Raw genomic sequence first — 25,301 nt, 5'->3', positions numbered from 1 at the left:
TAAAAAAGTATATTTACAAAGAACCTAAAAAATGTCCGTAGAACAATGATCTCTTGCTCCCTATGATTTCCCTTCTGTTGTAGTGGTAAAGTTTTTGAATGAATTGTAGAAGTGAGTATTCGATCTCGTTGTTTTCAATACACTTAAGACTTTTTCAAAACTTATACCACAGCTCTGCTATGATGTAGCAGTGCTATGCTCATACTCAAATACACACGAATTCCGACCCCCAAGAGTACTCCTCAACGATTTAAAGAATTGTCGATCAAACAGTTCCCTCTGACATTTTACTTGCTTACCGTTTTTAGAAGATGCACCATTGTCAGTGACATTTGGAGTTTAAGAAAATGTCAGGATCTGAATCCTAATTTATGCGTCAATTGAACTAGATGTGCTACAGCCCCCTCAACTCTTGGTACACGACGAAAGTGCTACTGTTTCACCTTGTTATCATTCACTTCCTACATTAGACTACGTTCTATCGAACGTATGACCTTAATACATTAACAAACTTTCAAGGGAAAAAAGTTTAAGAAGATTGGTTGAGTAGTTCCACTGATATCCTAGTTATGCCCTTGAGTGATGTTGCTGCCCCGTTATTGCTAATATACCAGTTGTTACACCCCTTACTATTTATGTGTGAATCCTGGTGCTTTGAACATTTCAATTCTGTCGCGTTTCCTAACAAATCGTCGAAGAATTTATATGGAAGAGATAAATGCTGGTCATTGACATCAGTTCAAATTCTAAAATCTAAATCTATTACTCCTTTTGTTAAATACTAACTCGATACAAAGTATTCTACTCACTGTACTTCAATTCTGCAATGTAATTTTTCGGAGAGTGGCAGTAAAATTACAGTGAACGACATCTCAAATGTCTCACTGTCAAATTTTTCTGAGAATTTTATTGTGTCATTGCAAATTCACAATGACATTCTCTGAAAAAAATGACAGTGAGACATTTGAGATGTCGTTCACTGTAAAGAAATAAAAAACTCGAATCAAATTGATTTCTCTTGGGATTCCTGTATCCCCGAACTCTGGAAGTAAAAATACCGAATTTCCAGAACCGCACCTGACAAATTTCGTTGTGAATGTATGGAAGATATTTGTTCAAATTGTAAGAAAGAAATTGGCTTACGCCATACGCAGTCCACATCATCAGACGGCAATTGTCTTACCGGAGCTGAAACCCATCACATTTCCTGACAAACTATCAACAAAGGAGGGCGACTAATGTTATCAAGTTTGTAGACAATAGTATTAGGTGAATCTCACAGGAGATCTTTGTAAAATATATTCTGAACTAAAATGGGTGAATCTCTCAGGAGATCTTGTGAAATACAAATTTATATTGAAATGAAATGGGGAATCTCTTCACGAGACTTTTTATATGTTTAGTTAGAAACAGCATATTTAGTCGATCTGTATACCAACCCTTAGTTCTTTGTGTAATTGACCTTATCCACTTACCTGTAGGAATGAGCGATAATGATAATGATTATCGATAATTATCGACTTTTTTATCGAAAATTATCAAAAAATATCGATAATCGATAATTATTGATATTTTGATAATTATCAAGATATCAATAATTCGATATTCGATATTTCGGTCCGAAAGTCCGATATTTATCGATATATTCCGATATTCGGTATATTATCATGAATTTTCAGATAAATATCAAAATATCGATATAGCGGGTATAGTGAAGTCGGAGTCGGTAATTTTTCGGAGAGTAACAGGGACCACTTTTAAGAAAACATTTTCCCAAAATTTCGCAAACTTTCCTGAGATTTACAATTTTTTCTATTTATTTTTTTATTTTTGGAAAATTGAGGAAAATGTAGGAAAATTCAAGAAGATATAGAAAAATGTTTTCCCGCAAATTTCTTCTGGATTGGAGGGAACACAAATTATTTTCGGACGCACTCTTCTCAATGAAAGATTCAAAATGTGAAACTATAAGAAATTGAACGAATCCCTACCGCTGCGGTAGTGACATCAACCGCATAATTTCGTAACTACGCTGTTCGTTACGTCAGTCAAAATTGTTAGCAAAAATCGAACACGGTTCTCATTTTTTTGGGTTAGAAAAGTTTTTTGGAATTTCATCGAATATCGTGTCGTTAAAATCCTCTAAATAACAAAAAGTGTTTCTGGATACGTGTCCCACACAACCAATCAAATCCATATTGTGTCTACAGACTGATCGTAACAAAAACAAAAGTCCTGAAAGTTTTACATTGCAAATGCAAATAATATTACCGAGTATTTACCGTCTCAGCTGTGCATTTTCAAAATAGAAATAATGAGTGTCCTACTTCGATCGCAAAAGGTTATCCACGGATTCATAAACTCACAACATACGGTGCAACGTAAGTACTTATTACAATTTGTCATTGGCCAAATTGGACAGAAATTAGTTGTCTTAATTTCGCTACATTTCACCCAAATCGCATCATCGTCTTTTTCGTAAAAAAAATGAATATTTCAATCGGAAAGTTACTGAAGAGCGCGATTCATCCATTGGAGTGTTCGTGATCGTATACATACTCGTCTTATACGTGTGTGTTATAGTTATTTACGTAATCAACATCTGATGTCCGGTCAAGTTCGCATGTTGCCAACAAAAAGTGTTTCATTTGACAACAATTTCTGTGGTGTACGACGTTCAGACGATTTCTCAAAGTTTCTAATTTTCGCCAAAATTATCTCGTGAAGCCGGTCGTTAATTATATAAATCATCAGAATCAGACACTATGGCTACAGTTTAGCGTTATGCATGTTCATCGTTTCAGTGTCAATGCGAGGGCAAAACATTATTATAAATGAATTTTGCGATGCAATTTCTTTATTTATATTTAACTGTTACCGCATCCAAATAATGAATTGCAATCGTTGCTCATAAGAGTCAAGTACCTAAAAGTACATAAATATTACCGAAGAAGATACGACTTGACATGACATCATAATGTGACATATTATTTTCGTGTCGTTATCAATCGGTTAACGATATCCATTAATATTCTTGTGCACAGACAACAAACATGTGAATTAACAAAATTAACAATTCGACTCATTGTTGTTATCGATGATTTCACAGCCGAGTAGCAGGTTCAGCGGAGAACTTAGATGAACTTTGGACTCCATGGCCTATTTTAGAGTAAATTAATTCCCGAAAATAACATTATAGCGAAGTCCCTCCGTTGTTTTTATGTCCTTTTATGTTTGTAGAGGCCAACCGATTAAATTCGGATGGTAATTAAGAGAAACTAGAATTTAGGAATTTTCGGGAAATTAAGGGAATTTTTGTAATTTTCGGGAATTTAATTCTTCAAAATAGGCCCTGTCAACTCTGAACAATTTTTGCGTATATAGTTATTCTAGTAATTATATGTATCCGAATATGCCAATTGTGTTGTCATTGGAAACGTCTAACACTTTTCCTGAAATAGCTGAAATGGCACATACAAATTGACTGAAATAGAAATTCATCAAATTTTGTGGGTCACACAAAATTGGATTCGTTTTCTTTGGTACTCAAAAGTTACGCACGTCATCTGTTCCGAACGATTTTCTTTAATTATAGCTTCGAAGTAAATGACCCAGCAGTCTTTTAGTAAAAAGTTTGGTCTCAGAATTGTCTATGCGCGTGTGTAGCAATGAAATTTGCAATCTTGCTGGATGCTGGTCTTATTATGCTAAATGAATAATAGCACACAATTATATTGAACAACAATTGTACATACGTCGGTCATGTGATCCGTAATTCTCATGTTGATGTTTGATTCTAACCAATCTACACAAAGAGTCACCTGTAAATCGAACAAACAAGCGTATTTTCTAAAACAAAAACAACCGTGACACGCTCAAGAGATAAGTAAATAAATTCGCGAAAACAAATGGAAACAGTGGAGCCCGGTATTTTCTGCGCCTTAAAGTGCATTAGAGGGATTCTTTTGAAAAACAGCCTACCGAAATCGGACGCATTTTCCAGTGGACTTTTTTATTTGTGCCTAGAAAGGACTTCGACTCTAGAACCCAAAACCACTTTCAAAAAAATTCTTCGAAGCTTTTATGGCTGGTGAAAGGTGATCGAAAGCCGAAAATTTCAACTTCTCATATTTCATCGCATATGCATCCAAACCCCATAAGACCCTATTTGGCCCAAAAGCACATAAACTTACCTTTCAAATGATACCCCACACCACCACGTAACTAGAGAAATATTGGTAAGAAAAGTGCAAGTTTTCTGTAGAAAACTTCAACTGCACATATTTCAGTGTGGATTAATTTTAAAACCAATGAGTCTCTATTCGGCTCAATAGTACATGTGATTACCTTTCTAATGACACCCCACACGACCCTGTACGGCTCGTGTACCTGGAGAAATTTTGGTAAGAAAATTTTCGGCTTTCGATCACCTTTCACCAGCCATAAAAGCTTCGAAGAATTTTTTTGAGAGTGGTTTTGGCTTCTAGGGTCGAAGTCCTTTCTATGTACCTATAAAAAGTTCCACTAGAAAACACGCCCAATTTCGGTAGGCTGTTTTTCAAAAGAATCCCTCTTAACTATTTTCGAGTTAATATACCACAAGTTAATGACCACTCGGGAAATCTGGGCGAAAATTTTCACGGTAGTACCTAACCACTACGCAAATTCTATTATTTTAGAAATCCCGGGTGATTTTGTCCTTGTGCTATTTATGCTCGAGGAGGCTTCCTCTATTGGATTTATGCGCAGCCCTTGTTTGGTCAATAAATTGTCGAACAAACAGTCATTCAGCTGCACCGTGCTTCTTGTTTTCTTGAAATTCTAAGTTCTTTGGGCCTCGATGATCTAGAATTTTGAGGCACTTTTCAGAGTAACCCCAACAATGTTCTCCTCACAAGTTGTCTGAATTCTCAACCTGAAAACATTTCTTCAATAACTGACAAACGAAAAGTACGGTCTCTGTCATCTCAGACGAGTTGATGTTCTCGCTGTGGACTTCTGAACCTAATTCCACCACTAAGAGTATCCAGCCAAGTGTAAACGCTAAGCTCTTGAAAGACAGTCATAGGCTATGATTCACAGCTGTATTTCAAAATAGGACAGCTTGAACAGAGTTTGATGAGGATTAACACAATTACAGCTACGATCTCCGGCCACTTTCCGCTTGTGTAGCATTTCATTGCCCACGTCCTAAGTCTGTCCAGGTTACACCATAATTTGCGTGGAAGTCTGAATTGTAGCAGAGATCGGAGCTGATTCACTATGTAATCATTTTTCCTTCCACTTGGATGTAAAATCGGTAGCACTCACAACATTACCATCAAGATTGACGAGTGACGCAAGTTTAGTCGTTGTAGAATGTGCAGCAAGGTCAGGATTTGCACGACATTAGAGATTTTGTGGATACAATCATATTCTTATGCAAACACATCCACTGACTCATTGTTTTGCTAATATTCGCTCAACAAAAATTTTCGTTTCCGTTTCAGATGTTACAAATGCCGGTCCCATCAGATGGCAACAGTGCAAAATATCACACCATGGGATTCATACTGGAAAATTAGCGAAAAATCATTCGCCACTCGTCTGTAACCGAACAGTATTACCAGCACTGTCTTACACTACCTCATCGTACTTACCCTGCTCGACTGCATTTGAAACGTCGCCAGCCCTATCGAATCACACAAATGGCTTTGGAAGCATCAGACATTTTACTCTGAGCTCTTCGCGACACGAACAGGCTTCGTCGAAGGTGGAAGAGACTGTCAAGGCTATTCAAGAAAAGGAGAAAACAAAGGATGTTCCCAAAGTGGACACGGGTTCTTTTGTGCAAAAGGCTGTTGAAAAGAAATCAATCCAACAAAGAATTTGGGCCGAGCTTGTCCACTACTATCACGGTTTTCGGCTGTTGTTCATTAACGTAAATGTGGCGAGAAAGCTGCTGTGGAAGGTGCTGAACGGGAAATCGCTGACTCGAAGGGAACACATGTTATTGATTCGCACCACCGGCGACATGTTTCGATTGGTCCCATTTTCCGTTTTTATTATCGTTCCGTTTATGGAATTACTGTTGCCGGTGTTTATCAAGTTTTTCCCTGGCATGCTGCCGTCAACATTCGAAACCAAGCAGGATACAGAAGACAAAGCTAGAAAAAATCTGAAAGGTCAATTGGAAATGGCGAAATTCCTCCAGCAAACATTGGATGAAATGGACGTTCAGCACAAGGACCATAATTCGTCTGCCGCAAAGGAATTCATAACATTTTTCCATAAACTTCGAACAGCTGGTGAATTGGCGACACCTGAAGAAATTATGAAATTTTCCAAGTTATTCGAGGATGAAATTACATTAGACTCGTTGACCAGGCCACAGCTGATCGCAATTTGTCGAGTATTAGACGTCAGCACGTTGGGAGGTTCCAGTAACTTCCTACGTTTCCAGCTACGAATGAAACTTCGCTCTCTCAGCGCCGATGATCGATTAATTCAAAAAGAAGGAATCGATTCACTGGAGCTGTACGAATTGCAAAACGCATGCCGATCCAGAGGGATGCGATCGTACGGCCTATCAGAGTTCCAGCTGAAAACACAGTTGAACGAATGGATCAATTTGAGTCTAAACGAAAAAATTCCTCCCTCGTTACTACTATTGTCACGCGCAATGATGTTACCTGAAGATGTGCCAACAGCCGAGAAACTAAAGGCCACCCTTTCCGTATTACACGATTCGGCTGCCATACAAACGAAGGCCGCAATTGGCGAAAGAGAAGGTAAGATCGACAACAAAACGAAGATTGACATCATTCGGGATGAACAGCGTAAGATCATGGAGGAATTGGAAGAGGAGAAAGAAACCGCAGCAGCTACGACCGTTCAGAAAGTGGACGATATCCTGGTGGACAAGGCTCCGATCATCAAAGTGGAATCGCAAGCACCTGCGGCTGATCTAACGGCAATATCCAACAAAGATATTGACGTTGTGGTCGATGCATTGGGTGAAGTTTCCAAGGAGAAGAAGACGTTGCTGGTGGAGAAAGAGGAGATTCGAGATTTGAAGGAAGAAATTGCCGAATACAAGGAAGATGTCGAGGAATTGCAAGTGGTAAGTTGTGTGGCTCATTGTTCGAAAATGTCGTCATCTAATGACAAATAAAATTTTCTTCTTCGTCTTCAGATTTCGAAGATGGCTGAACGTAATGAGAAAATTACACAATCAGTGGCCTCTAAACGTCTACTGAAGAAGGTCGACTCAATGATTAGTAAATTGGACAAGGTGCTTGAGGATCTAGAAAGTAAGGAAAAGAAACTCCAGGAAGGATTGAAAGTCGATGGTGCTGTAGATGCTGATAGCAAGGCGCCCGAATTAGTTAGAATCGATGAAGTAGTGAATGCCATTCGAAAGGTACGATGACTCGGTCACTTTCAGCGCATATGAACGCATAACACTTTTCGCATTACCATTTCCAATTCTCAGATGCAAAAACTACCCGACGAACCGAAACTGCAACAAATCCACAAAATGTTGGGCAAAATCGATGTCGATAAAGATGGACAGTTGAAAGTGGACGATGTGCTAAAGGTAATTTTGTCGATTTTCCGATCAGTTTCGTTGTTGTTCCATTTCATTTCCTTCATAAACACATCCCACATCCCACAGATAATCGCTACCATAGGCAAAGAAAATGTTAATCTAAAAGAAAACCAAATCGACGAAATAATCGATTTGATATCGAAAGAGGAGACACTGGAGAATGAGGTGAAAATCGAAAAGGCGCTGGCCAAGAGTAAAGAGGAACGAAGAGCCGCAAAAGCGGAACGAGAAGAATTGGTCGATAAAGCACCGGAAATTGTGGACAAGCCAAGCGAGTCCGTGAACCAAACATCGAAACCGGGCTCGAAGGTTAGTTAAACACAGACACACACAAATTGAAGCGATCATCTAATCCGCACAATTCCGGTATATAACGAGACAAATAATTAAAAATTTTGTGACTTGCATTGTGTAACACACTCAGTTGTTGTTTAATTGTTCAACGCTTCAGTCAATAAACCACGAAATTGTTTTTAAATCATTCAAATCACTGAATACCGTTGGGCCCATTCCAGATAGACGAACGCATAAGCCTTAGTGTTAAGCAGAATGCAGCCGAGGCCGCTGAACGGCAAAAAGACAAAATTATTCCATTGTCTAGTGACGTTAAAACTCCAACACTTCCAACTTCCGGCGGTGCTATAAATCCCAAGGAAAAATCCATGTAGATTAGAATTCGATTAAAGTTATTCGATTCGAGCAGAAAGAGAGAGGCAACTGCAGTTCAAGGTCATGCCTAAGTGAAAATTCCGGTTTTTTTGTACATTTTTTTGGTCATCACTTCATTTTCTTTCATTTTTGTTTTTTTGAAAATTAAAATTATTTCCTTTGATGAACGAACCGATTACCTTAATTTAGCACTAGATTTGCATCCCCCAGTTGCGTCATTGTGATTTTTATTTACGTTTTTTCCTCTAATCATTGAATGATGGAGCGAAATAAATTTTTATGATTTGACTCTAATAAACTGAACATATTATTGATCACGGAAAGTTTTTATTTTTATTATTTTTACTGCGACTAATTTTACGTTCACTTTCGGATCGATTAGTACAGATTACGTCCTTCCAAAAAAGGAATATTTTGACGAGTAGAAAATTTGGAGCCCGCACCGAAGGAAGCTATAATCTTACTAGTCAACATAACGAAGTCCAGTCAATTATGTCGTCCATATCATGACAAATAGGCACATCCAACAACAAAACATAATGAAAATTAAATGTGCTTTAAAGTCTGCGTCATGGGATAGAGGAAGTTATTCACTTTATTGCCTGCCCCATGCGAATGTTGATCACTACATGATGAAGAATATTTTCGGTTCATCTTACGTGAATTCCGTTATGATAATCGATTTTCGCATGAGGCAAGGAATAAACCAGAAAATACATTTTTTTATTACTTTGATCTGTCGAGAAGACCCCTTCGGGTCGAGCGTCCTCACTCAGCAAAATAAAAATTCGGAAGCAAGGATGTAATTACGCTTTAGTTTCCAACTAGATATGCATGTAGGTTAATTCTTGTTTATGGATTAGTCGTCAAAATGGTGGAAATGGGTATCGCTGGCTTTATTTCTACACAAACTCAATTAATTTTTTTACTTGGCGGAGTAAAATGACGACATTTTTAAGAACAATATTTATCGGCACCAGCCGGTGCACATGTTCAGCAGATTCTGTGAGTATAGATGTCTAAAAAGCACCGACCTGAGCTACGAGATATGTAATGAAGTATCATTCCTACCTTTTCCTGTCTTGTAAGTCTTGTAACTGTGAAAGTCGGTTACACCTGGTATAAGGTATCACGGTTAAGTAACAGTAATCAAAATCGGTAAGTGATAGTCCCGTTGCTGTCTTCTTTTCTCGAGTGTACCAAAATTTAACAAGTTTTGTACTGAAGGGGTTAGAAAGTGACTTGATGTTCGAGGAAGATTAAACGTCTTTTTTAAATGTCTGTGCAAATTTGTTCTCGATAATATTTGCACACCTCAACCTTTGTCTCAACAACAAGCGTAAAGAAAACATTTCGATGGACATCGCTTTCAGTGCCAATACGTTCAACAACAATACATAAATTCGACTGACTGGACGTTGTTATTCTGTACAATGCGAACGAGACTTTGACTTTCTCTTTATTTTTTCACGCGTGTCCGGTGATTTGTTGATTTTCTTATTTACCATACGAAACCCAAACAAACAGTAAATAAATAACCGACAAATTGTTGGTTCCAGTGGCCATTATAGCACTGGATGTAATTAGCACTTATAGGTAAAAATTACCATCTCATGTGGTTAACGATTCCACGAAATATATAAACAAAATACAACCAATGATAGGTATAAACCAACTAAATATTCCCTGTACAGAAGCTCACAGACCCCTCAGAATACTTAAAAAAACGATTGGTTGAACCATCTGTTGTCATACTAAACTCCGATCTTAGCCTGAACCCGAATATATTTCAGGTTCAACCCGAACCTGCCATTCTTATTTCAGGTTCAAGTAAATCCCATTTTAGACTAAAATAAACCTGACCTGAACATCAATAAAAATGTCGGGTTCAGGTTTATTCACATGCAACCTGAACCTCCCCAGATTTAATTCAGGATTTCTCGTTTCAGGTCAGGTCACACTATTTCCACTATCAACGCTCCGGCATAGATTTCGCCCTCACTTCCGGCGTAAGCACTACCAAGTCATAATAAGTCTTATCATAAAAGACGACCGGTGACTAAATGTAGTGTCATCAACAAACGGATCGATGTAAATGTCTCGAATATTCTCACGTTTTAACGTTATCGTCAGACCGTTAATATTGCAGAGGAAAAAATTTGCATTGTCACGTCATGTATTTGGCTAAGTGTTTATCATTACTAATTTGTTAGAAAAACACATTTTCAGACGGTAAAATGGTACAAGGTACCCGTATTTAGTATATTTATTACAACTTACTCTTTGTTTGCATACATCCAATTCATACGAACAAAAATGCGATAATCTGCCTACCTACAAATCAATCATCATAAAAATGTGGGAAAATCCAAATGGAATGAATGAATTACACGACCAATAAGCGAATAATATTATTTACTTGCGACAGTATGTGTGCGTTGTTGTGTGAATATAATCTGACGATCTGGGGTTTTTGCTCAAAGTGCATGCAAATGAAATAAACCTCACGATTTTCGGCTAAAAAACTTTATGGCTCATCTTCCAATCTTAATTTTCACGTTCTTTTCGATTTAATCCGTACATAAATATTCGATCTTTGATCGTGTGTGACGCATAACTTAAAGAAGAGGTGGTAGCCGCAAGAAAAATATGTTGAGTTGATACTCGCGGAAAACTTTTAGGTGCTAAGGAAGAGATATGTACATACCTCATACTGTGGATTGAATTGCATTAGAGCGTATGGTCTAATCTTACGATTATTTCTCATACGGCTCATCTGTTATCGATAACAACGACAAAAATCATGACAAGCTCTGGATAATATGTTCCTTTATAATACTAAAATTCATGTTAAAAAAATTGAAGTACAAGATTTGAAATCAACAGATTAAAAATACTTTGATCGATGGAAGTAATAGATCCTTATTAATGCTGGTCATATGCTTGCCGTAAGTACAAAAAAAAATGAAAAACCGGAAAATTTGAAACTTTCATACAAGACGCACAATATTTGTGGCCACTGGTAAGTCTGGGCCTGTCAGTATGTCTATTTGGTGCAGCTATCAAAGGGAAATATTTTTCTTTAAACGTTCCAAGTCCCCCGCGACTAAGGTGATCTGTGCTTCGTATCAACCATCTAATAAGATCGGTGGAAGAAGATGCATGATACGAAATACCTCAATGAAGGATTTTACTAAGAAACCCAGACCCGCTAGGTTACTTAAAATACTCTTTGAGCTTTAACTTGACGCTGCCATAGTATTCTGATGATGCAGTTAGGGGAAGTTCAGAAAATTGTTAGCTCTTTTATCGAATGTGTAACTTAACGGGAAAGGTCTAAAACTGTAATACTCGTATCATATGAACGGTTCCGTTGAATGCCTGTCCAGTAACAAAAAAACCCTTCACCGATTAACATACATTTATAAGCGGTCTTCACAGCACTGCTCCTAGCATTAACATAGAAAATATTTGGAGGCTCTCGGTATAAGAATACTTTTATTTCTTTCAATAAACCGGGAGTTTTGCTTTCTTGGTGTGTGTTAAAACACATAAACATGCAAGTGAGCATGCATATATGTATCAAAATTTGGCGATGACATCTGAAATACGAGTGTTAATGCTAGTGCAGTGCTATGGAAAATACTTCGGCATTCGCTGATTATTTCAGCTGATGTTATTAGACGCCGGCTGAACTGTCTATAGCACGTTTTATATATCGATATGACGATTTATGTTCAGAGACCGTATGCTTATAAATATAATACGTTTGGGTGAAACTGTTCAGTAGTGTGACAACCAACAACGCTTGCGATCATCATTAAAACATTTTATACTTTCGAACAGTTTAGAATTAAAAAATCATTAAAATGGTGAGTGTTTCTGTTTATTATACTGTTGATCAGATGTACAGTTGTTGTGTGACGATGCTTTATTACCTGAATTCGAAAGTGTTTTCTTTTCAACAACTTTTCGTTTCTTCAATTTTGTTTATAGAATCGCCTTTTTGCAATCTCATCGTTTATGTGCGTCATTTTGGTGGTATCAGGCCAACGAGCCCCGTTCGCTGGTTCTAGACCAAATGGCTATAAAGACAAATTACAAACGGATAATACAATCAGTACAAGTAGTGATGCAAACACCAACGTAATAGTTGATCGTTTTGGTGGTAGCACAAACACCGGTGGTGTAGCTGTAACAACAGATAGACTTCCGCATTTAGCTCTTGGTGATCGGGAAATCGTTGATCGTTTTAATACGTTCCCAGTTGACCAACGACCGTTTTGGCTGGTGAATGCCGAGGCTATCGAAGCGCAGAAGAACCAAGGCAGACCCAGCACTCCAACAAATCAAAATGTCGGGGAAATAGGTAACCGTTTCGGAAGTGGAGGTCAACCGAATACAGTCAATGGAAACAGACCAAATTATCCGTCCGTTGTCTATCCACTCGAAATGACACCAGACCAACGGGTGCAAACACAACAGATGTTCAACAATCAGATCCAGCAAACAGTCGCGAACAACAACAATGTTCGTGTGAATTCTAATCCATCACCGAGTCGAATTGTTATTCAAAAGCCTGTTGCCGCTCAGCAAACAATCAACAATGGCCCTAAACAAATTCCGCAACCGGTTCAGGGACGTTTTCCGAATTCTGGTTATAATGGTTGATAACGTGAGGTGTTTGTTAGCATATATGTGACGTGATGTTTTATCGACTCTCAAGTACCAAAAAATTCACTATTTATAAAGCGCTTTAATATTTAATGTCCGTTTCGAATGTGTTTGTACTTCTTAAATTATAAAAATTATTTTTATTTCGCATTTTAGTTTTTATCATCAGTTTGTGTGGCTGGCTGTGTGTGAATGACCTTTAACATTTTTGAGATAATAAGACAGAAGTAAAATTGACGACAAACAGAATTTTTCTTCTTTGCATCAAATCGTACAGTCGGAGAAGTCACAATGGACTGTACCGTGGAAGTGTGAGGCAGGTCCTCTTATTCACTTGCAAAAGGACTGATATCGTCGAGGGTGACACTTACAGCTTCGATTCGCAAAAAAATGCGTCACTAACGGCAGATGATGAGGAAAGTGAAAAAAACTGTTTGAAAAATTCGTTATTAAATACCACGAACGATGGTGCGCCTAGCACTCGGTCAAATGTTACACTAGCTATGAGACCAAGTTCAACAGATGACACTATTTTACGTTGGAAAAATTTAAAAATTGGTCATAGGTACGTTTGATTTATTTCCGCTATGCGTCGCACCCTTTGTTGCAAATCCCCAACATTATTAAGGCACCTATTGCTGAGTTTCGTCAATTGCGTTTGCTGCTGGTTCGTTTGTTTCACTGGCTCCAGTTCTCGTTTTTTCAACGGGTTTTGAAAGGTTTAGAAGTATGTACGAGCGAGTTGGATCTTTGGAAACGGGACGAATTTCGATCGTGAGTGCATCGAGAAGGTTTCTGTTTTGTTTGACTTTTTGTTTGCTTGCTTGAATGTAGACTGAATTTTCACTGTTTTCTTGCTACGTCTCGGGGTTCCCTTCACAGTAGCTTTCCGTTTATGCCCAAACATTCCATCAGTAACTGTAAATTTTCAATGCTCGTTCAATCGAAAATTTACTGCTGTCTTGGGAAGGGATCAGTGATCAGAAACAACTGATGATAGCTGGATCACGCTAGCCTCAGACCGCCACTGAATCCCGAGGTCGAAACAGCGTCTTTGCTTCATTGTTTTCACTTTACGTGATCCATGAGGGTAAAGGAAGAGCTTTCCTGCTTTGCTGGTTTTTGGGTTTGTAAGAATTTTGACTATTGACTCTTTGAATTCGGAGACATTTTGCCTTTGAATTCTTGTTTGCCTGTTTCACTTTTTATTTGTAAGCATTTTGGTTGTGAATTCTTAAGAGTTTATTCGTAGACATTTCATCTTAAGTTGCTTAAATTTATAGGCATTTCAGCTTTTTAAATTTATTTAAAGCGCTGTTTTTGTCACAATCGCTGCACCAAGCTATGGATGACTGACATCAACTGTGAGTAGTTAAGGGTAAACTAAGTGCGGTCCGTCCACTGTAAATGTTCACACGTTCATGATCTTTGGGATCGAGCACAGGCACCAGCTCGTATGTTGCAAGGTCAAGGTCAAGGTCATTTCAGCTTCTTAAATTTATAGGTTCTACTGTTGCATTTAGTCCGTTGCTAAATCGAAACGTAAAAAAACCGGCGCTGCCCTTTCTATGGTTCAGTGCTATGTTCTGAGTGATTTACATTTTGTCGAAATAAATTTATTGTCAAAACTTGGTCTGCACTGGGGTGGTCAAAATCGTTTTTGATTTATATCTCTGACACTCGCAGATGGGCTTATCGGAAATTATAATCATTGGTCTTACGCACACGTTCGACTTTTAAAAATTTACCGCGTGTGAACGGTGTAGGATTCATTCTAAGAAGAAGCAGAATTACAAACTTCCGTTGAACTTTCTTTACTATTCGTGAGACCATATGCGTAGCGCACCGGCTCTTCCATTAATCCACAATTTTCGTTCAAGTGTACTACAAACAAATCTCTAGAATTCCACTTTTCATCGCTTCCTTTTCATTTCTTTTACATTTGAGACCATTTTAAGTGTTTATTAACATATTGGCCACGTTGGTCACTTACTGGAAGAATTTAGGATATTTTCCCTAAATTATTTTCTTAAATTTATTGTTGTGTTCACCTGCGTCACGCCGCTTTACTAACGTGGTGCCATGATTACAATCCAATTCTCTTTATTATTCTGTCTTCAAATCGCATTTTATCGTCTCCCCCAGGTCACACAAGTTGTGATGAACTTGAATGCTTTTTCATCGCGATAAAAAAAATATTTATTATTCTTCGTGCATGATTTACGAGCAAATTAATCCGTTAACATATTAATTAGGCTATGTCTGAGATCAATTATAGAACTATTAAAAACATACCCTTCAAGGAACCATAGAACACTAATCAGCTGCAACTCATTCATTTCTCTATTGAAACTCGTAGCAAATAAGATTTGAAATGCGTCGAAAACTGTTCTTTTCATTATTTTTAAAGCACTACTTTCGACCTTCATCATGTAATAGTACATAGGTTACATTGGATGCTGCGAAAGTAACTCATTACATGAGGTAACAGTTTTGTGATAAACATAAACTCACACGTTTGAAGTGCTTAAATACAGCAACAAGCTTCGGTAACTGTCTTTTCGACAAGTGCAACGAAGAAAAATCGTTACCGAAGCAATTTGATCAAAAACACACTAGTGAGTTTGGGAGGGTCATAAAGTTGTTGCCGAAGTAATGAAGTACGTAGCAGAACCCAATGTATTCTGGTTTTCTGTCTGTCCCATGCAAAATGTAATTTCCACACAGGAAAATGAAAAACAAAAAAATGATTCCAATACAGTCCAGTAATGGATCATTTTCGTAGAGGCGAATTGTTATGTAATAGTCAACTTTAGTTTAGAGTCTAAACTTTAGACGGAAAATGACGTAACGTTTTCGCGTTGACCTCGGTTTCAACTGCTCCCAACTTTTCCGTCGTAATGGATCGGACTACCTGGCTTATTTTACTATGCTTGCTTAGTACTGTTAGCATACTCTCTGTTGTTACCTTCAAATATTCAAACGATCTTTGATTTCCTAGCGAGAGATTTTTACTATAAATTTTATACGACACTGATCGCTGAGTAAACAAACTATATTTTATCCCATGCCACGTACAACAAAACTTAACGTCTCTCAATATCACGAGAAAATGTTGTTGAAATTCCAAGCACATCAACCAATTATCGTGTTCAAGTTCATTTTATTGCATTGATATGACGAACGCATGCAGTTTCAGTTAGGATTTCTGTTGTGAACACTTTCACTTCGATCTCTCTGAACAGTGATGATACCATGTTTCCAACACTTTGAGAAAATGTACATTGATCGAATAGTGGAACTAAACATTGACCAAGACTTTCGATGGATCTGCAAAAAAAAAAGAAATTTTATTTTAACGAAGGATGTTGTTGATCCATTTGCGAGCATTCAAAGACTTTTATGAACAGCGGTTAAAGTGGTCAGATTGATCAATTTTCCCATATTTTCTTAAACTCACCTGCGGAGATGGTCCGATTTCGGCAACATACTGAATATCGAAGCTGGCATGCTCATATTTAAGAAGCTGATCGCAAAAACATTATAACACTCGAGAATTTCGTCTCTCTTCTCCATCGCACATTCTATCACTTTTCCGTCCAAAAGGCGTTTCACCTCATCTGATTCGTTTCTGCAAAAGTAATGGTTCAGCGTTTGGTATATCGCCCTTTCGACACTTTGTCCTTTCAATTCCTCGTCGTCGTAACATTCGCTGTGAATGGGACACAATATGTCTTTGCAGCCGAGAAAAGCATCCACTTTCGGACAATATCTGTAATGCAGGTAATCGAAAACTTAATTTTGAACGTTAGTGACGGGGGAGAGTGATTGAAACTCACTTCCTTGTCATTGCAGCTAAATCGATTTTTTGCTGATTGGAAACAAGAAAGTCGTCCATCTTGCTTAGATCCAATTCGGGAAATATTGACGCGATATCTTTCCGCATATCGTCTTTGGTAATCGCTGTTACGGTACAACTTATGTAATCCGCATAGAGGTGTTCATTTCTATTAAAGTCCACGGTAACGCCGGAGACATTTCTACACTTCTCACTCCACACATCCTCCAAAATTTTCTGAAAAGCTATCTTCTTTTGAGTGCCCTCGATTGGACCACAGAAAATTGGTACAACTTGAAGAGAACCGATTTTTTGTTAATGGCAGATTCGTCTTTAACAAGATGATTTCTTACCTAAGATAGCTACAGCAGCACATACAACTTTCCACATTTTGAATAGAGTTTAATTGTGTTGCAGTGACCGAATACAATAAAGTTCTCAAACAATTTTAGAAAACGGAAAGAATTTTTGTCAAAACTAATCGCTTGACTTGCGAAACCAGTTCTGGTCATTTCAGATAATTCTTATCGTGTTTTACTGCACACGGATTATAATGGCACAATTACAGTCGAAATGAAGAGAGTGTTTTGTATGAAGAGATACTTTCATGCTGCGACTGATTCACACTTTGAAGTTCCGTTTGGTGAAATTAATATGGTCGTATTTGCAAAATCTTTCAGAAACGGCTTGTCGCATCTGTTATGTAAGGCAAAAATAAACGATGAGCTGTGACTCATCCTTTCATATAGATAAATGCGTCTTTAAACAAATGAAGTAAAAGATTGTTATCCAAGCAAAAGACTTCACAGATTTAATCATTCTTACGCGTGTATCGTCGTTTCCACAAGATTAACAGTTGCATCATCGATCTCTCCAAACAACCTGATTGTTTTTACCTTTTACCTCAAAAGTTAGAATTTTTCAGAATTTTTAAGGATTGAAGTTTTGAATAATAAGCTCTGCCCTCACATGCGAAAATTTTCTGCTTTGTGTGGAGGTCGATTAGCAGGTTTGATGCAATCGGCAGCTTGAAGTTATGAACTGAGATACTCAGTGGTCGATTTTATGATAGTCTCAGCGTCAGTTGTTATTTGTTCTGACCTGTATTCCAACAGTGATATGGGGACTTATATAAAAACACCCGTTGCAGTGTATACGAAAATATATTCTATTTTGTTGACCGTATACACTTCTCACAATGTATTCAATGCCGTCTCATATTTTGTATTCCATTTAGCACTAAGCTACTCAATTTACGAATCGGCCTTCTCCTGACCGGTACGTTGGAAACTGTCCATGTGCTTTGCATGTCTTTGACCAGACGCTCAATATTTTTAACAGCTTTCGAACAGGCAGCCATTACAGCCGTATCGTTATCGATATTTAGTGTGGTGATAATTCGATCCATAAAGAATTGGTATTTGCTGAGGTGTTGAAACGGTAGGAATAAGTAGCATTCAACTCCTGCAATGTCATCAACCTCCTTCTGTCGTAACTGTGGACGGTGTGGTTGAGTTAGATTTTGAGTGGAAATGGTAGATGTAAACACCTATTACGAACCTCAAAGAATTCACGGTATGGTCTCATGCTGCACAATGGCTGAGTATTGCTGTGGTTCATCGCATACAGTAAATAATTGCTGAAAAGTCCCTCCTGATTGATAGATATGAAAACTATCAATTCCAAACTCACTTCAGTCTGATATATTCTCATCGTAACCTACCTGAGTAAATTTAATAAAAACATTGGCTAGTTTGGTGATGTCATCTTTGCAGTCGGATAACTGCCCGTAAAATGTATTTTCATGAAAGTCTCTGATCTGTCTAATGTTTCCAAATATTTTCCTAATTTTTTCTCTCAGTGTTTCGATAATGTCCGTGTGATCGTTAGGTATGTACGTCTCAATGCCAACAGATAACTGTCTAATGTATTCACTTTCGGTTGCTAACATTTCGTGAATTATTTCGGAAGAAGTTTGATTGGAAGTGTCTGTAATAGTTTTGGTTTCTTCGCGGTGAAGTGATGGAGGTGTTGGAATTTTGGCTGCCACTTTTTCGTAGAATTTGTCGAAATTTTTGATCATTTGCCGGAATTGTTGCTTTCTTTGAAAATAGAATTATAAGATTTAGTGAGTGCTTACGGACAGATATAATGATAAGACATAAAGAAAGCGGCCAGGTATCGTTAATGAATCATATTTAAGTAATTAAATTCATAAACGGGACATGTCACATCGGTGAATTACAAGTAAAACGAAATTAATTCGGCTGCGTTTCGAAGTTTTTTGTTTTAAACTATCAAAATAAAGTCAAATCAATAAATTTCATTTTTCTTATAATTTGACAATACGTGCCATGATCCGTTTATCCATATAGCAAATTGCATGTTCAAAGTAATTAAGTGAAAGATTTTTCATCAATAAATTACTCACTCATTATACTCGTCCGATTGAGATCCAGATACACCATATTCTCCACCTGTTAAGGTTCAGAATTATGCATTTGAAAAATTGTCTGTGTTAATCGGTAGTATTGTTCGAAGAGGATCAGATTTTCAAGTCTGCATAAAAGTCTTTGCTCGCAGGAGTTGATGCACATAAACAACTGTAGGTTTATGAACAGATAAGAACCTAGTTATTCAACAAGGGTCTTTAATGTCGGTCTTTTAGTTTTTTTAGAACTGTTTCACTGATTCACTGATTAAAGTTTGGCGAAATTAATATGGTACTTTCTGTTATTGAGGGCAAACACAAACGATGAGCTGTGGCTACTGACCTCTTATCTCATATAGGCTAGTGCGTCTTTAAACAAATGGAGTAAAAGATTGATAATCAAACTTTGCTCGATACTTTAAACAAAAGATCATTTTAACGCAATATACGCTTGTCCATTCCAAAAGGCTGTACCAGAGATCAACTTTTAAAGAGAATTTTGAAGTAATTGTACAAGATGTTGCAAAAATGATTTTCCATTCACGAATTTCGCAGCTACTTCAGACGGGTCTTTTAAAACCGATCCTCCAAAAAATATTTTATTGTCTGTCTCATGCGAAAGTTGATCATTACACAGCAGTTTGCCTTCTGCGAAACTGATCCATTACATGAAGTACATTTTCAGTCATTTTACGTGAATTCAATTGTGATATAGTCAACTTTGGCATGGGCAGGCAATAAACCAGAATACATTGAAGCTATGTAATTCATTGCAGTGAGGTAACAATTTTTTTTCGAAAAACAGTCACTGACAGTACCACTTTTAAGCTTGCTTTTATCACAAAATTGTTGCATCTTGTAATGAATTACTTTCGCAACATCCAATGGAATCTACTATTAGTTCAACGAAAATTTAAAACTCACTCTCAGCGCTACTGTTACTTCTTCGATTCTCCCCATTTGTCGTATTAGCCTCCTTGTCGCTTAGTAAATTCAATGAATCGTTGCTGGCGCTTCGTTTGCAACTTCCCAGTGACAATTCTAGCTCTTTGGTCAGTTGTTGGATCGGAGCTTTACTTTCAATGATTTTATTGTAGCTGATATTGGATATGGTTGACATCCTATTTTCTTCGTTTCCGCTCAACACTTGTCGCACCTGCTTCAACATTTGCTGAATCTTATTGGCATCGCTGCTTACCTCAACTTTGTAATTGTTTCGTTCGTACAAAAGAAATTTGTTTTCATTAATGCATTCGGTATGACTAGTTCCGTTCGGAAAGTAAGCTTTAAATTGAAGCTTTTCCGATGATAGCCGCTCAGTGCAAACGACACAGTGTTCGAATACGAAAATATTTCCCTTGTACTTCCTCTTCTGATTGTGATCGAAGATGTTGAATTCGTTTTGAGTCAGAAAATTTCCCTGGTTCATCAAATTGATCTGAAATGGACAGCCAATTTAATTTGGAAATTATTTTTCGAAAGTAAATCGATTGAACCTTGCTGTCGACAATTTCAGTCAAAGCCATCGACTTATTGGCAGTGTTTAACAGTTTCTTAACGTCGTGTAGCGCTTTGGATGTTGCAGCTATTTCCATGAAGTTGGGTTTGTTGTCTTTGATCTTTTTCAGTAAACTTTCGATAAGATTTTGATACTTGAAAAAGCGTTGAAACGGTTCTGTTAGAAGGCTGTGCAATCCTAGTTTATCACCAATCTGGCTCTGACGTTCCTTTTGGATAAAAGTTGAACAAACGTCATGGACTGTTGCGTAACGTTCAAAAATTTCCATTTGAAAAAGTTACCTCGATGAACGTTTTAAAAGCGCGGTTATTCCTTTCTTCATCTGACCGTTTCTTATTCATAGCATACACAACGTAAATGTAAAAATTTCCAGCCTAAAGGGAAAAACGATCAAAAATTTGGTTACACATTTTCAAAGATTTTAAATTGAATTACCGAAATTCTTAAAAATTAATGAAAATTCTTAACTCTTGTTGACCATTCCTAAAATTATCAAGATTCCTTAAAACTCTTACAAGTTCTAGAAAGTGCCCAGAAATTTTTGAAAACTCTTAAAATTACTTAAGATGCGGAACCTGATTCTGATTTCGACCCGAACCTGAACTGATGTTTCTTATACCTAAACTAGACCTAAACCTGAAATTTTTGATATCGAGTTCACCAGAATTCTGGTTCGAACACTGACAAAAAAGTTTCGAAAAACTCAGCTGTCCCAGGTAACTTTGTCTCCAGGTAATCTACAATAGTTGCCACAGCTATAGCGCCCCATACAAAAAATACAGCTGCGGCAGATAATGTAGATTACCTGGAGACAAAGTTACCTGGGACAGGTAAGTTTTTCGAAACTTTTTTGTCAGTGAACCTACTTACTTACTTACACTTCCAGATTTGACCCGAACCTTAAACTTTCAGGATGGATCACGTCCGGTTCGGGTGAGCCAAACTTTTTCGTGAAATTTTTTGGTTATTTCCGTTTCCCATTTTCCCGTCAAATTACCGGATACTCTAGAGCTCTTTACAATAGCTCTCGTAGCTGTAATTTATCATATAAAAAGTCCAGCAACGGCAGAAAGTACAGATTACCTAATAACAAAGCTACCTGCCCCAGGTAAAATTTTCAAATCTGACGAATTTTTCAACTTTCTGTTCCTATTCACAAATCAACGTACATCCAATGACACGTCAGATGTTCCGACATACTCGTTCAAAATTTCTAACGCTTTTAGTGAATGGCTGGTTATCATTAGACATTATGGTTCACTTACCGCAATGTGCGATGAAAAACATTCCAGAATACGAATTAAGTCCCTGTTGCACTGTCTCAAATCCGGATAGAAACTGTCTTCGTGGAATGCTTTAATTTCTTCAATATTCCCGAATACAGCTTTCATAAATGGGTCGCCCATTACCGGCCGGGATGTTTCCACATAATTATCAATCGTGTAATTCAACCGACTAATATAATTTTCTTCAACGGCTAAAATTTCATCCACAATGTTTGTCACTCCGGATGGCTCGCAAATTTCATCGTAAATGTGCTCTCCCCATTCTTCTGCTCCGAAGAATATTGATTCAACTGACGAGTAGTCATCTGCGGAAGCTTCATTTTCACTACTGGAGATTAAAGTGAATTTCTGAAATTATTTGTTGAAACTTAAAGCTGCGCTAGGGATTGAGTCTGAGTGACTACCTTCGAAAGACATACGAGTGGAGGTATTCCATGTTTTCGAGAAAACATACTTCTCGATCAATGAGTTCATGAGTCTTTACAAGGTAATTGAAAAGGCTAATTGAATTAACAAATCAAACCAAAGGACAAGTGGCAAAAGAATCGCGTCAACTAGTATTAGTTAAGCGTTGAGCTTATTATTTATTTTAAACTTATTCACGTTTACACAGACTTACTTTATTAAGTGGTCAGCGCTGATATCGAATAATTCGTAAGAATCCACATTTTCAAAAGTTCCATTAGTCGATAGCTCAATTGTGTTTCGTATGTCTGCGTTATTTATATCTGATTCGCTCTTGCTAACTTTGATCGATTTACATCCTACACTATCAGTGAGTTCAGCCATAACTTTCTCAAAATTTCGAGCTTTGTCTGCCACAGATAAAGTACGAGGTTTGGCAGGGACAATAGGCCTTTCCTTCTTTTCCATATTTTTTTACAGGTATTTCTTATGCACTCGACACACTCGACACTAAGTACAATTTATAAACAAAATGAACCGAATTAATCCCGAATGAATCACATTTGAGTCACTTGAACACGGCTTAAGTTTTAGTTTTATTTTGTTTATTTGGCAAAGCACTCACGAGCTCTGCTCTGTGAGGTGCTTTTTCACAGGAAATTGTATATCAGACAAATCAAAACTAATCTAAAGCCTTTGCTTCGACACGAACAGTCAGTTCGCTTTATTGTACTTTATTGATGCTCTGCGTTCGTATTAATCGGCGATGATAAGACTGTAATTATTACACTGCAAATGTGTGTAATATGGATGGACTGGAGGCCATATACTCGATAGAAAATCGTTGTGAATGAATAATTGCTCTATGATATTTCGGAAGGTGGAAGTGTACAGGATGCTACTGCTACCTACTTATTAGAAATGCCTGTTGTTCATTGTCGATTGTCAAAAACAGACAATCATGTAGCAATAATAGTTATTTACGTATCGATTGAGTAGGCCGAAAGTAGGCTAAGAGGACCGAAAGTAAAGAAATGTCAATTCAATTCGCCCGCGAATTGACAGCTTTACTCAAGGTAAATATAGTGAGGAGGTAATGCCATATATAACCGAATCAGATGTGCGGTGGCACGAAAGTTCGATATAAACGCCATCTCATCCCTTCGTTGAAAGCAAAAAATGGAATAGAAAGTCGGGCCATCTGTTGTGAGATAGCAAAAATATTTTTGTGAAATACAAGTAAATCGTAGTCAACCATTTTAAAAAAAGATGTCATTGGCATCGAACTTATGTGCTAGGCCGCGCGTCTGAATGGCATTACCTCCTCACTATATTTACCTTGGCTTTACTTTCGGTCTCTTAGCAAGCATACAAATACCTTTTCAGCTACACGTACGGCAAGTAATGTTAATATTGAATCTATTACTTCTTCTGATATTTTTTTGACTGATTGAAATAAAATCTCATTAATTCATTAGTTTGGACACACATTTGACTATAAAAAATTGGAAAAGCCCTAGCAAACAGCTTCGTCTTGTCGTCGATATCAACAACAGATGATAATAGCCGTCTGTAAAAGTTCGAATTCACCACAGAGACAAGTGTCAAATTTGGAGCTTTTAGTTATAAGAGCTAGCTCTTTGTATTATTTCTATAGTATGTTTTACCTCATACAACGATAACAGCTTGTTAACAAAATATTTTCTATGCTCATGGTAGGAGCAGTGCTGTGATTTCACCAAATATTCGGGCGAAATTAGTCAATGAAAGTAAATAGATAGGTATGGCCAAACGTTCAAATTTGTTCTAGCCGGAGCACATATGGATTAGCATGGCGCCACCTCAAACGAACTCATTTCTTGTGCAAATTTCCACTAGAAATGAGTTCGTTTGAGGTGGCGCCATGCAAATTCGTATGTGCTCCGACTTGTATGGACTGGCCATACCTACTTATCTACTTTCATTGAAATTAGTTACAGTTCCATATTATTGTAAATGAGATGCGAAAAATTACTGCTGTCCGCTTTAATCATCGAATAATTTCAGAAAAAAAGGCAATTCAATTTAAAAGCAGAAAGTTAGGTAACCTTTTAGGAACGGCAAACTTATCGTAACGACGTCATTAAATCTAACTACATCATTTATGCAAAGCATCTTCTAGTGTTCGATAAAAAATCAATCAGTTCAATATCAGAGCAGTATGTTTTCAAACCAAATAGTACCAAATCCATTCATCTTCGTTCTCTTTCTACCATACATTTTAGAATAGTATATGTATCTTTCGCACTCACACACTGTAATGGATTTGGTACCGTTTGGAAATTAGCTCCTCGGTCATTTAACATTTCGCCATATAAGAGAACACTTTAGCAACAACTCGATCACTTATTCTTGTCGCCGTTATAGATATCAGTTGACAAGCTGTTTCTATAAGAAAAAAAATTAGAAAAATAAAATCGAATTATGAGCGAGCGCACTTCTGGCCAAATGTTGTTAATTCTTTCGATTTCCTCAAAAACCTACAAAATTACTTTTACATCTATGGGGGCGGGTCTTTCCTTCCCAAGAGAGAAACATTTATTTAGCATAAAAGGTGCTGCTTACTACATAACATAAGTTGCTTAAATTACACAGCATATTAATCAATCCAATAAACATCGTCGTAACAAGTCTCTCTCGCCCATTGATTCCGAGTTCAGAGTAAAATGGGATGCATTTCCTGTTGATGCTTTCTTTTTCGTCCTTGATTGTTCGGTCCTGGCTGATATCGTTCGGTTCATATCGAATCGTTGGATCCACGAAATTTCTATTAAAGTTTCAATAATAATTTCAAGATTGTTCTACCGTTCGTCGCTCGCTACAAAACAATATTGCAATAAAGTGCTCAA

The 25,301-nt window shown here is 37.4% G+C and overlaps 4 protein-coding genes across 5 annotated transcripts; 2 read left to right on the top strand and 2 right to left on the bottom strand.

Annotated features, from left to right (window-relative positions):
• The first annotated feature begins 2,033 nt into the window (after positions 1–2,033).
• On the top strand, positions 2,034–8,577 carry LOC119070973 (mitochondrial proton/calcium exchanger protein). The gene is made up of 6 exons (XM_037175551.1): positions 2,034–2,381; positions 5,490–7,102; positions 7,175–7,402; positions 7,475–7,579; positions 7,658–7,900; positions 8,107–8,577. Exons 1-6 carry the CDS (start codon positions 2,315–2,317, stop codon positions 8,257–8,259), a joined length of 2,409 nt encoding a protein of 802 aa, XP_037031446.1. The 5' UTR covers positions 2,034–2,314; the 3' UTR covers positions 8,260–8,577.
• Positions 8,578–11,973: 3,396 nt separating this feature from the next.
• On the top strand, positions 11,974–13,084 carry LOC119071010. The gene is made up of 2 exons (XM_037175609.1): positions 11,974–12,132; positions 12,257–13,084. Exons 1-2 carry the CDS (start codon positions 12,130–12,132, stop codon positions 12,929–12,931), a joined length of 678 nt encoding a protein of 225 aa, XP_037031504.1. The 5' UTR covers positions 11,974–12,129; the 3' UTR covers positions 12,932–13,084.
• A 2,889-nt stretch (positions 13,085–15,973) lies between these two features.
• Positions 15,974–17,373, bottom strand: LOC119071005. The gene is made up of 4 exons (XM_037175604.1): positions 17,126–17,373; positions 16,774–17,065; positions 16,395–16,706; positions 15,974–16,264 (listed from the first exon to the last, which is right to left on the bottom strand). The coding sequence occupies exons 1-4, from the start codon at positions 17,160–17,162 to the stop codon at positions 16,093–16,095; spliced, it is 813 nt and encodes a 270-aa protein (XP_037031499.1). The 5' UTR covers positions 17,163–17,373; the 3' UTR covers positions 15,974–16,092.
• Positions 17,374–17,920: 547 nt separating this feature from the next.
• LOC119070976 (proto-oncogene DBL-like) lies at positions 17,921–23,185 on the bottom strand. 2 transcript variants are annotated; one of them, XM_037175557.1, is made up of 9 exons: positions 22,628–23,185; positions 21,988–22,336; positions 21,004–21,096; positions 20,700–20,930; positions 20,128–20,641; positions 19,204–19,249; positions 18,496–18,874; positions 18,333–18,425; positions 17,921–18,267 (listed from the first exon to the last, which is right to left on the bottom strand). In XM_037175557.1, exons 1-9 carry the CDS (start codon positions 22,879–22,881, stop codon positions 17,977–17,979), a joined length of 2,250 nt encoding a protein of 749 aa, XP_037031452.1. In that variant the 5' UTR covers positions 22,882–23,185; the 3' UTR covers positions 17,921–17,976. The 2 variants fall into 2 exon arrangements, with proteins under 2 accessions (XP_037031452.1, XP_037031453.1); XM_037175558.1 differs by having other exon boundaries at positions 19,204–19,239; positions 20,127–20,641; positions 22,628–23,184.
• Positions 23,186–25,301: the final 2,116 nt, after the last annotated feature.

The sequence above is a fragment of the Bradysia coprophila genome (genome assembly GCF_014529535.1).
Source record: "Bradysia coprophila strain Holo2 chromosome IV unlocalized genomic scaffold, BU_Bcop_v1 contig_106, whole genome shotgun sequence".
Lineage (NCBI taxonomy): Eukaryota > Metazoa > Arthropoda > Insecta > Diptera > Sciaridae > Bradysia > Bradysia coprophila.
Note: the sequence above shows the minus strand (reverse complement) of the source record. Positions and strands in the feature narration are given on the sequence as shown.